Source organism: Helianthus annuus, chromosome 14 (genome assembly GCF_002127325.2).
Source record: "Helianthus annuus cultivar XRQ/B chromosome 14, HanXRQr2.0-SUNRISE, whole genome shotgun sequence".
In the NCBI taxonomy this organism is placed as follows: domain Eukaryota; kingdom Viridiplantae; phylum Streptophyta; class Magnoliopsida; order Asterales; family Asteraceae; genus Helianthus; species Helianthus annuus.
In genome coordinates, this window is record NC_035446.2 from 128,314,443 (window position 1) to 128,325,737 (window position 11,295).

The 11,295-nt window shown below is 36.5% G+C and overlaps 1 protein-coding gene across 7 annotated transcripts; it reads left to right on the forward strand.

The window, feature by feature from the left end:
• The first annotated feature begins 3,331 nt into the window (after positions 1-3,331).
• Positions 3,332-7,261, forward strand: LOC110903729 (protein WVD2-like 2). Of its 7 annotated transcripts, none has more exons than XM_022149513.2 (6): positions 3,332-3,597; positions 5,275-5,316; positions 5,520-5,603; positions 5,949-6,020; positions 6,656-6,766; positions 6,846-7,261. In XM_022149513.2, exons 2-6 carry the CDS (start codon positions 5,278-5,280, stop codon positions 6,969-6,971), a joined length of 432 nt encoding a protein of 143 aa, XP_022005205.1. In that variant the 5' UTR covers positions 3,332-3,597; positions 5,275-5,277; the 3' UTR covers positions 6,972-7,261. The 7 variants fall into 7 exon arrangements, 6 of the variants coding, with proteins under 6 accessions (XP_022005205.1, XP_022005206.1, XP_022005202.1 ...); XM_022149514.2 differs by having other exon boundaries at positions 3,333-3,597; positions 6,884-7,261; XM_022149510.2 differs by having other exon boundaries at positions 3,337-3,597; positions 5,245-5,316; positions 6,895-7,261.
• The last annotated feature ends 4,034 nt before the right edge of the window (positions 7,262-11,295 follow it).

Here is an 11,295-nt window from a genome sequence, read left to right on the forward strand (position 1 = left end):
CTCTCGGTAGAACCCGAATCTTGAACCATGTGTTTGTTTAGATTGATTTGTAAATCGGCTCAAGTCTCGTTTTCACCTTTTTGAGTGTAAAAGGGTTGAAAGATAGATGAAAACCCATCTTCCAATCCTTTTCCACCGTGAAATGTTAAGATCTTTGGTAGATTTTAAGTTATTGATGTGGAAATCGGTTAGATCTAGCTTATTCATGGTTGAATGAAGTCAAGAACATGAAGTTCTTGATGAACACCAAGAACACCATGATGACATCACTCAAGAACACCTAGATCTTGGTGATTTCATGGTTGAAATTCAAGTTTTGAAAGATAGAAAGATGTAGAATCGATTAATGAACAAAAACGTACAAGGATTAGAGCAAAATACTTACTGGTTTGAGAGAAATCTGAGATTTAGTGAGAAGAAGAGGCTGGTCGGTCAGAGCTTTTCCAAAAGTGGAAAGTTTGACAAGGACAGCCCTATTTATAGGCTTCCAAAAGAGGAAAGGGTCAGCTGATCGAACAGCATCCCTGATCGAGCAGCTGCCCGATCGAACAGCCTGTTCGATCGGCTAGCCTGTTCGATCAGGTTGCCCTGTTCGATCGGCTTGCCTGTTCGATCAGGTTGCCCTGTTCGATCGGCTTGCCTGGTTTTGAGTGTTTCGCGACGATTTTTGATATTTCGACTTCGATGAACGATGATTTGAGAATGATAGAATTCCTAATCAAATTACTTTTAGTCTCAACTACTATATCTAACATACGAGCATCCTTACAACCATTTCGGGTTCGATTTCCATTGAGTTTGATTCACCTTTGAGTTCTTGATTGATTTGATTGATTCACCACACACTTTAACATAAAAGTAAACATGCACAAGTAACACATAAGGCACACACACACGTATAAAAAGTATTAAAATCCCCACACTTGAGTTTGATGATTGATTCGATTAGCTTGATTATTGATTGACTAGCTTTATTGCATTGTTACTTCCTATCATTCGCAGTCGGTCGTTGATTCACAGTTCGATTATCGGTCGATTAGTTTGATTACACAACACTTACTCCAAATAATATGAAAATCAAAATGAAACTAAAATGAAATTAATCTTTATTGATCTTTAATTCCAATAACAGTCAACTCTTGACTTTGACTTTGACTTTTTGGAAAACACGGGGTGTTACAAATGTGAATAGTGATTTTGACTTTTTTTTATTTGCTTTAAGTTTTAAATCAAGCTCCTTATACTATACTAAATTACGCCTTTTACCCAATAATTTTATTTTCCTCTCTATACCCATTAGTATTATTTTCCTCTTATTACTTTCCTTCATTAGTGTCTTTTTTTTATAAAAACCAAATATGTGATTTACTTTAATTTTCTTTCTAGACATTCCGTCATAATTTTTTTTATTAAAAACAAAGTTGTATTTGAAACAACGGTACAATGACGAACTAAGCTGGTACCAACCAAACATTATCGGTACCGATATTGGTATTGTAAACATGACTTTATTATTTTTGGACTAGACCATACAACTTTTGTATAATAATATAATTGTAAATAAAAGTTCTTTAGTCGTAGAAACCGAGGCTTAACAATTTTAACATCCTCGCCGCAAAAGCATGGGTTCACCCACTAAATACGCGGCTAGGTTTGATTTTTTTCTGACATTCCAATATAAATTTTATTGAAAACAATGTTGTATTCGAAATAGCGGTACGGTGACAAACCAAGCCGATACAGTCCAAATAATATTGCTACCGGTATCGGTGTTATTAAAATTGTTATCGGTAGTCGTTTTATGCTTTTCGGCCAATATAAAACAAAAGCTTATGTTTTGAGTTATATGATACAATTTTGTGTAATAAAAAGATTGTAAATAAGTTCTTTTCGGTCATCAAAACCTAGCCATACAAATTCTAACATTATGTAACTGTCAAAATAACCATATTATGTAACTGTCAAAATAACCATATCGAAACGATTTTAGTTACTTATAACATTGTTTTTCCCATAAAAATAAAGATTTCAAATACACGCACCAACAAACTTACATATATTTTAAGGCTGCATGTTGCGGAAGGGGTGAGCACCCGGCGCTGGCCATGTTATCCACCAGTGGCTCGCAAGCACCACAACGCAGTGAGCGTGAGCGTGGTAGCTTGGGTGAGCAGGTGTTTTGGGGTGTGGTAGCTTGGCCGAGGTTAACCACAGCATTCTCAAGTGAGAGGAGACACGAATGAGCAAGATAATGAGTAGGCGTCAAGTTAGCGTCATGTGTCGCAATATTAGAAGATAAATTAAGGTTATCAAGTGAGCAACAACGGGTAGCCTTTCAAATTTAACTAATAAAAAAAGAAAACAAATAATAATACATAAAAGACAGCTTGCAAATATATATTTCCAAAGTTGATTGGTGATGATGCACAGCTCGATATGGGTTGGGAAATCGTAAATGGTTTCAGATTTTAGTTCTAATTCAAGACAAAAGAGATAAGTATCAATATTACTAAAAAATGCAAAATTCAATTTATAAAATTATGAACTTGAAGGACTCCGGCTCATTCTTGAGGAGTTGAGGGTAATTTGGTAAAGCCGCAAAGGTTTTGTACTTCAGGGTTTTGGCGAGGTATTAAATAACACACCCATGGTTAATAGGGATCAATTTTGAGTAAAAATATGTCTATTCATATAAAACTTTTAGTTATGACGGTGTGGGTGGAAAGTTAATCCACCGTGTGCGTGAAAAAAATAAAACTTCCACCGCCACCTACAAAGTCCACACGTGATAACATGCATAAATTCAAATCCCGTTATCTTCTTTACGGCGTGATTGTTTTATTTTGTGAGGGTAATTGTTGGTTGGGAGGAAATTGTTGGGTGTGGTGGTGAGTGATGACCATTGCCACTAAAAAGGATGTGAGTGATAGAATAATAGTTGATGACATGACGGAACTTGATTGGATGCTTGTAAGTGATGAAATTCTATCACTAGTGACTACCCTCATTCCCCTTAGGCTGGATGTAGTTTAAAAGCCTAGGGCTTTATTATGTCAACTCAACGTTATTTAGGTGCCACCTCATATGTGGGGTTTTAAAGTCTCTTCCTTTAGTTAAAAACTCCTATCGTGATTACCTAAATATTTGTTTTTTTTTTTTGTTTTGTATTTTTTTTAATTTATATACTATTTTTATTTAGGAAAATTGGTTTATAATAATCTCTACTAGACGTGATCAGGTGAATATTCTCGATATTTGTCTAACCTTTCACATATTTTTCATCCATCGAGGTCCCATGTTAAAAAAACTTAACGAAGTTATCAGAAACAATTGATGTAAAGTTTAACTCCAAACAGTAACCCATGCCAGGAATTCAACACTGATCTCTCCTGAAGAAGGTTACACCCACCAAAGTGGTGATGGCACATTTTTAATTGGAAGACGCAAGCTAAGCTAGTGATGCAAACGAACAGCAAACCGATAATAACGGTTTCGAGAACGGAGATGCGTGATTCGCCATTGAATTTCATCTCCTGATTCTAACGATTTCAGTTATCGTTTCTTCCTTGAGGAACAATTCCCCCCGCTAACTCGTATGTAAGACCTAATGCCATTAATACCACATTTTTTCTTGCAAATTGTTCACTTCTTCCCTCTAATTATTATTTGTTCATGTGAGCTTTTGTGTCTAGGGTTTATTCATTGTTCCTCAATTACTTATGCGGAATTCTGAAGAAATTGATACAGAATGTTTGATTTGATATAATTATTATATGCATCGTGTTTATCTATGAAATTGAGGCACTGCATGTTTAGAAGATATAATCATATAATCTGGAATAATAAATATCTTTAATAGTGGATGGAATTATATATGATGGGGTTCATCAAATATGGGATGACGTCTCATGTTTGATCAGGTCACATTTCTTTAAGGGTCCCACCTTCAATTAGTGTCACGGTCTAAGATTTGATGTATGTATGACATATGCCAAAGGTGAAATGTTGTTTTAGAATAAAAAAAAAAGAGAATTTTGTGTTGTGTTTTGCGAACTCACACTTTGATTTGTATGGGATTAGTAAGAGGATCATGATCATGTATCATAGGGGATTTAAGTATTCAAAGGTTGCATAGCGAGATGACCCAAATCAGTTTGTAGAAAAACGGTAAAATGACAACAATGCCCCTAGTTTTAACCATGCCGTCTGGCCATTCAGGGGCGCCAACAACCCTTCCGCCATCTAGTTAACGGGCATGAATGGGTTTGAGAGTTGGGGTCCACCCAAATCAACCAATCACATTTTTTTTCTTTAATCTAATCTCTACTTAATCCACTGTATCATAGCTAATGGGTGGTTTATTTATTGCCCTCTGCCTATGTGGCGCTGACGTATCAGCACCTTTTGGGGTAGTTTAGTTATTCCACTACACATAGACACATAGAAAGAAGGTTGATAGCCACCAACTGTTCTTAGGGTCCTTGTTGTCTATTAAGGTACAATTGACAGCCTGACAGTTATATCAAATCAGACACTGTACAACCATATGGAAACTCTAGATAGTGTCCTGAAAAGACAAAAGTTGTTTGCTGATTTTTGTTTTGTTAGTATTTTCCCATTTCATCTACAGATAAAGCATAAATGTTACACAACCACTTTGTAGTTGAATATCAAGACTTTAAAAGCTATAAACCTCAAAATAATTGAAGCATATGAAAGGAACTACAGTAGTCTACAGTTACTCAAAACCTGTTTGGTGCTTCTTTTTAGATCTTACAGTTGGCTCTTCATAACATAACAGCAGTACATATTTTAGCATATTAATTTGATCTTAAGATAGACAGCTGATTTGGCCACTTCCAGTTGCTTGCTGACATTGAAACTGTGTGATCCAGCTGTCTAGTGTCTGTTTAGCTCATTTAAAGAAAGTTCATGTATGCATCAAAAGTAGGTGAAAAGCATTTGATTGTGTGCATTCACTATGTTCTTTAAAGGTCATTAATTGATAATTATGAGACTTAAGTGTAGGGTCAGTTCAGAAATGCTAGTAAAAGATTGTTAAAATACACTTCTTGAGATTGTTGCGTTGGCGAACAAGTTGCGGATAATATAACCACATTATATAGCTCCCCTGGAACAAAAACAAAGACATTAGTAATTAATCTAGAATTGGCTTTAAGTATAGGTTTGCAAAACTTTTTAAAAAAGATTAAAAAATAAAAACATTCCGAATTACTCTGGCAGGTAATTTCGATTCTATTTTGTCTCCTGCAGACGATGGGCAATGACTCTGAGGATGAAGGTAAAACCTCACAGGTAAACCTGTAATACTATATCACCAATGTCAAGTAATTAATAGCTGGAAATAATTCTGTTTGTTCTTTCAGTTATGAAACATTATACTTATTATTTGTCACCACCAAGATGTCACTAGTCTCTAAAGCCATGGACTTAAGAAGATAATTAATCATTTAATCTTAAGCTTGTTTGTTTCCTCTTCTTATATATATTATGTGCAGACAGCAAGATATCAGATACCGGGAGTAACGGTTGGAGTAGCCCCCTCGTTTAGAAGTGCCGAACGTGCCGAGAAACGTAAAGAGGTAGTTTCCTACTTCAGTTTGCATATAATTTTACAAGTTCCCCTAGAAATTATACATTGTTCTTTATTTTACTATATAGTTTATAACATAACAACCTTAGAGGCTTAAAATGTTAATTTATAGGTATGTTTCTTAAATTAGAAATGGGCCGTCTCTATTCTATTTTTAGTACTTTTATTGTAACTTAAACTTTATAAAAGTGGTATAAATAGGAAAACATTTATTTTAAAATATTGAGAAACAATGATAAGCAAAAAAAAGATTATATAGAGTTTTAGCAACTCACGCTTCACGTTGATTGTTTAAATAACACGATTTATTCTTGTACCTCATTTTTTTTCCTAGTTCAATATGAAGATAGAGCAAAAGCAGGAAGCTTTGGAGGCAGAGACGAGGGAAAATATAATAAGAAAAATGGTAACCTATTGCTATATAGGTCAATTTTGGTTAGATATGACTTCGAACGAGTCGATTTTGGTTAGACTTGACTTCAAACGGGTCACGGGTCAAATGCCCAATTTTGTAAAATATATGTCTAAAGATTTAACAGGCAACTCGGGTTGAAATATTACATATCAGTAGGGGTGTAAACAAGCCCAGAGGCTTGAAAGCTACTCGGGATCGGCTCTGTTAAAAGCTCGAATGAGTAGAGCCTTAATGAGCTCGAGCTCGAGCCTGAAATACAACTCGTTTAGTTACCGAGCCCGAGCTCGAGCCTCAAATACAAAGCTCGTTTAGGCTCGTGAGCCTAAACGAGCCCAAACAAAATTTAGGGTTTTTTTATATATATTATAATGATAATGATGATTATAACCCATCCTAAAAAGTCCAAGTTGGTTTCAACTTAGGGCCATATGATTTAAACTAGTAACATTGGTGAGCCGAGCTTTGGCTCGTTTAAGCGATGTCGAAGCGAGCATGAGCCAAGATTTTGGCCCGTTTGAGTTTGTTCTCAAAATAGCTCGAGCCGAGCTCGAGCTTTGAGTCTGCTATATATATATTTTTTAATCTCAAAGAAAGATTATTGTTTTTCTTGAAAATGTTAATGTTAGGCGGAGGAACAAGCAGCTCTAAAGGAACTGAGAAAGAGCATGGTTGTTAAAGCACATCCTGTTCCAAGTTTTTACCGTGAAGGACCTCCACCAAAATTTGAACCAAAAAAGGTACTTCATGTTTCTTACTTTATGTTATCATTTTACACTAATATATAACATACTACTTGTACTTATTTCTTTTGCATAGTGGATGTATATCTTGAATCTAGTATTTAGAAATAGTAGAACGTTTACAGTTACCGTTGACTCGTGCCAAATCACCAAAGTTGACCCGGGGAAGGAGCTGCAACGATTCACACCATTTGACCACTGACGACAAGTGTTCATCTTCACGTAATGTACCTCTCAAGGGACGCCGTTGCATAACTCCAAATTCTAACCGGAACAAATAATTACAAAGTTAAGGAACATTGTTGCCACAACACCTGTAAAACTCCATCTTGTAAGTCATTCAAGTAGAGCAATTGCTTAGTCATGACTTAGGTTTTGAATTTGGTTGGCTTTTCATGAGAAGCAGATTGGCGCAAACGTGCCGTTGTAATTTGTAAGTGCATCTAAGTTTTGGGATATTGTTTTTTGTATAAAGTTAACTCTTATAGACCATTAGACCTGTAACAATATTTACTAGTCGCGGTAGAACACAACCATCTTAGTTATAATTAATGTATTCATCTTCCTGTAAACATACCTGCATACATTTCAAATATACAATTTAGGGTAACATGTATATCCTACAAGTCTCCTAATGCAATAGATTAGTTTTTAATCCTATCATATAAGAATGGTAAATACAAACACACATGTGTCTACATGGTTTGCTTGTACTCAAACTACCACAAATACCTACTATTTGCTCCTCTTGACACAACAATGATTACATCATGCCAGACAAGTACCATGTGTTTACAATAACACAAGGCTGATGTAGTTGTCAACACACTATACACATGATATTGTTGTTACCACAAAATGTCTCAAACTAGTTTTTGCCCCGCCCGCGTTGCGGGGCAATAAGCCGAATATTTCTCTCTCATAACATGTATGTCTGTACAGAGGGCAAAATCGTAATTATATTTTGAACTGGAGGCGAAATCATAATTTTTTTAAACTGAGAGCAAAATCATAATTTTGAGCTACGGGGGAAAACATAATTTTATTTTAAACTATGGGCAAAAACATAATTTTGAGCTAGAGGAAAAAAAAAACATTTTATTTTAAGCTGGAGGCAAAAACGTAATTTTAAACGGTGGGCGAAACCGTAATTTTAAACTGGAAACAAAATAAAAAAGAGTTTTTGACCCGAGGGCAAAAGCGTAATTTTGAGCTGAGGGCAAAGTTATAATTTTATTTTGAGCTGAGGGCAAAAACATAATTTTAAACGAAGGACGAAAGCGTAATTTTAAACTATAAATAAAATTAAATTAAAAATAGTATGGTCCAATAGGGAAAGTGTCACACAGCTGTGTGACACTATTCCCCCCAACTTGTTTTTGTATACGTAGGGTAATTACAAACCTTGGTCCAAATAACACACAACATGACTTGTTCAAAACACCATCAACAATCTATATCAATTATGAAACTAGGTAGACACATGGTATCTTTGGTTCCAAAACTTAGCCTCTAATTTAAGGCTACATGGTATGGGGATGGTCCTCCTTTGGAGGATGATCTGTCACCTAGGCGCCACATCACCATCATTGGGAGGATGGTCCATCCCACAAATTCAGTGGAAATGGGAGGATGATCCTAGATGATCCTACCCCACCACTTGTTTATTTTTTAAATCTTCCACTTTTTTTTTTTTAAATGTTCCATTTCAAGTTTCAAAGAAATTAATTAATTCAATTTGCAAATTGAACAACTATTCGAACTTCAAGAATTTTATTAAATTGAGTTTTATGACTTTTTCTTTGTTGTTATGAGACAAAACCACCAACTGTGCTTCTCTCTCTCTATCTCATCTTCATCTTCTCCAACTTACTCAAGCTAAAAACCCTAAAAATTTAAACAGCCGCCTGCTTCTCTCTCTCTTCGAAATCAAACGTGGTGAGTATTTGAATTTGAATGAAAAGGTGAATTTGAATTTTTTTTTTATTTTGAACGGTCATAAATCCTCGGTCCCCACAACTTTTTGTCTTTTCTGCCCGTCTCAAACGTCTTCCTCTCGACGGTGAGGACGAGGACGAAGGGGGGCGGCGTGGTGTTGGCGTTGTCGCCGGTCCTGGACGGGTGGGGGACAGTCCCCATACCGTCTAGCCTAACATCCTACCAATAATAACACGAACACAATATATAGGTTTAATTTAGACCAACTACTCAAGAATACATAAATACCTTAAACTATGACCCTATGTTAGACAAATAAATAAGTTAGACAAATGTTTATTGATGTGTGTGTGGTGTTATATATTTTTTGATGTATATTTTAAGCTCTTTTACACTTTTTAGCCAAGTTTTAAATTTATAAAACACGATATTTACTAACATTAAACAAACATATGGGCAAGTGCACCCATCGTGGACGTAGTATAGTGTTGGTAAGATACCGAGGTCGTCCAAGGACACAAGAGCTTTTAATACCGGTTTATCCTCAATGTCTAATCAAATCAAAAGGTTAGAAAAATGTTTTTAAACTAGAAAAATAAAACTAACTAAAATGCTGAAAAATAAAATAAAAGTAAAAACAGATAGACAAGATGAATCACTTGGATCTGACTCGTGTGTAGTGTAACATTTGATTATTTCCGCACTTTTGCACTTTTATCAAAAGATTATCTTACTTATTGTAATAGGCCCCTCTTTTGAAGGTGACGTTACCCTCAACCCAGTAGTTTGAGTCAGCAAGGATACAATCCTAAAGTGTCGGATTATTGAAAGATAATTAATTAAGTTATTAATGCATAATGTGGTAGGCCCCTCTTTTGAAGGTGACGTTACCCTCGGCTAAGTAGTCTGAGTCAGCAGGGATACAGTCCTAAGTAGCCGGGATAAAGTTTTAATAGTAGCTTACATATGAGGGGATCAAAGAGTTTGGACCCCCGCCATCCAATACCGGTGGGTATTGAAGGAGGTCCTACTAAATTTGACCCAGGTCCTTGCAGGATCTATACACTGAACAAGGCAAGACTCTTACCAAACCGTTCCCTTAACCCCCGACCAGGTAGCCAACATATCTCCATATAGACCGTGGAGATATGAATGGTGAAAATCTTTTATTTTATATAGACAGTAAAATAATGCCAAGACACCACGGACAAACGATAAGGAAGAATCACCTTCAACATACGAAACTAGTTATTAAAGTTATTAATACATAACCAAATAAAAAGTGCGAAAAGATTAAAAATAAAAGTATTACACTAGACACTTGTCTTTACCAAGTGATGTAAGAGACTTAGGCAAACATGGCCTTTGATTGTCAAGAACTCTTACGATCAATCTTGGATCCCGAGACGACTCACACACTCTATGATGGATGATGGATGATGGTGTTGTGATGGTGGTGGTGGGTGGGTGAAGCGTGAGAGAGGTGGTGTGCCAAGGGATAGTTTGCAAATGAGCCAAGCACCCCTATTTATAGCCTGAACAGCAGCTCGGGCACGGCCCCGTGTCCATCCTCCTTCTCTTTCTTCATTAATTGCAGTTTGTCTGCATTAGTTGACCACGCCCCCGTGTCCGCTGAGCACGACCCCGTGTGCAGAAACGTATCTGTACTATCAAGATTTCCCTAGATTCTGCGAATCTTAGAGTTGACCACGGCCCCGTGTCCGCTGGGCACGCCCCCATGGTGGGTGATAGAAGCTTCTACAACTTTGGCTTTTCTGCTGACACTTAGGCACGCCCCCGTGCTCATTGAGCACGGGGCGTGTTCAGCCTTCTATTCTCTTGTTTTTGCTTGGGAAGATGCTGTCGGGGGGGTCGGGCAGGCCACGTTTGTTCCTTTTCTTGTATTTATGTTAGATTTAGCTGCCTTTTTGCTTCTTTTGTTCATTTGAGCTCATTTAATCCTGAAAATACAAAAGGAGGACAAAAACACACTTTTTCCAACATTAGTACTAAAAAAGGGTTAGTTTTATGCCACATTTGATGTAATTTATATGTTGCATTTTGTGCACATCATTTATTCTAGAGGGTAGCTAAGTGCATTTATGTAATCTATATATAGTCTATCTTATTTTTTTTTATTAAGAGTCTATATTGAAATATACGGTTTGATTTGGTATCAGAGCCAATCACCCTTAACCCTAAAAATTTTCACTGCCGTCTGTCAATTCTGCCAATCAAAATCCTCAACAAACATCGGCTATCTTCAACAACCATCATTGATTTTCTGTTCTACTCAACAATGGCGGCTATAACCCCCTTTTCTACTCATGAGAAAACAGCCCATAATTCACACAAATTCGCCTTCACCCTAAACCATACCAAATATGGCTATTGGAAATCGATGATCGAGCCGTTTCTTACCTCTAACCACTTGTTTGGTTATGTCGATGGCACCATTCCTTGTCCACCAGAAAAAGTTGCCACTGTGGATGCTACCACAGATAACCCTAGCTATCGTGGATGGATTGCAAACGACGCACACGTTCGCATGCTTATCATCTCCACTGTTTCAGAAGTTTCTTTTCAAC

Bases quoted from the DNA above. Each gene is read 5' to 3' on its own strand.
- LOC110903729 (XM_022149510.2), top strand. From the start codon at position 5,278: ATGGGCAATGACTCTGAGGATGAAGGTAAAACCTCACAG. The intron at 5,604-5,948 runs GTAGTTTCCTAC...TTTTTTTCCTAG, and splicing joins GTGCCGAGAAACGTAAAGAG to TTCAATATGAAGATAGAGCA. The intron at 6,767-6,894 runs GTACTTCATGTT...GAACGTTTACAG, and splicing joins CAAAATTTGAACCAAAAAAG to TTACCGTTGACTCGTGCCAA.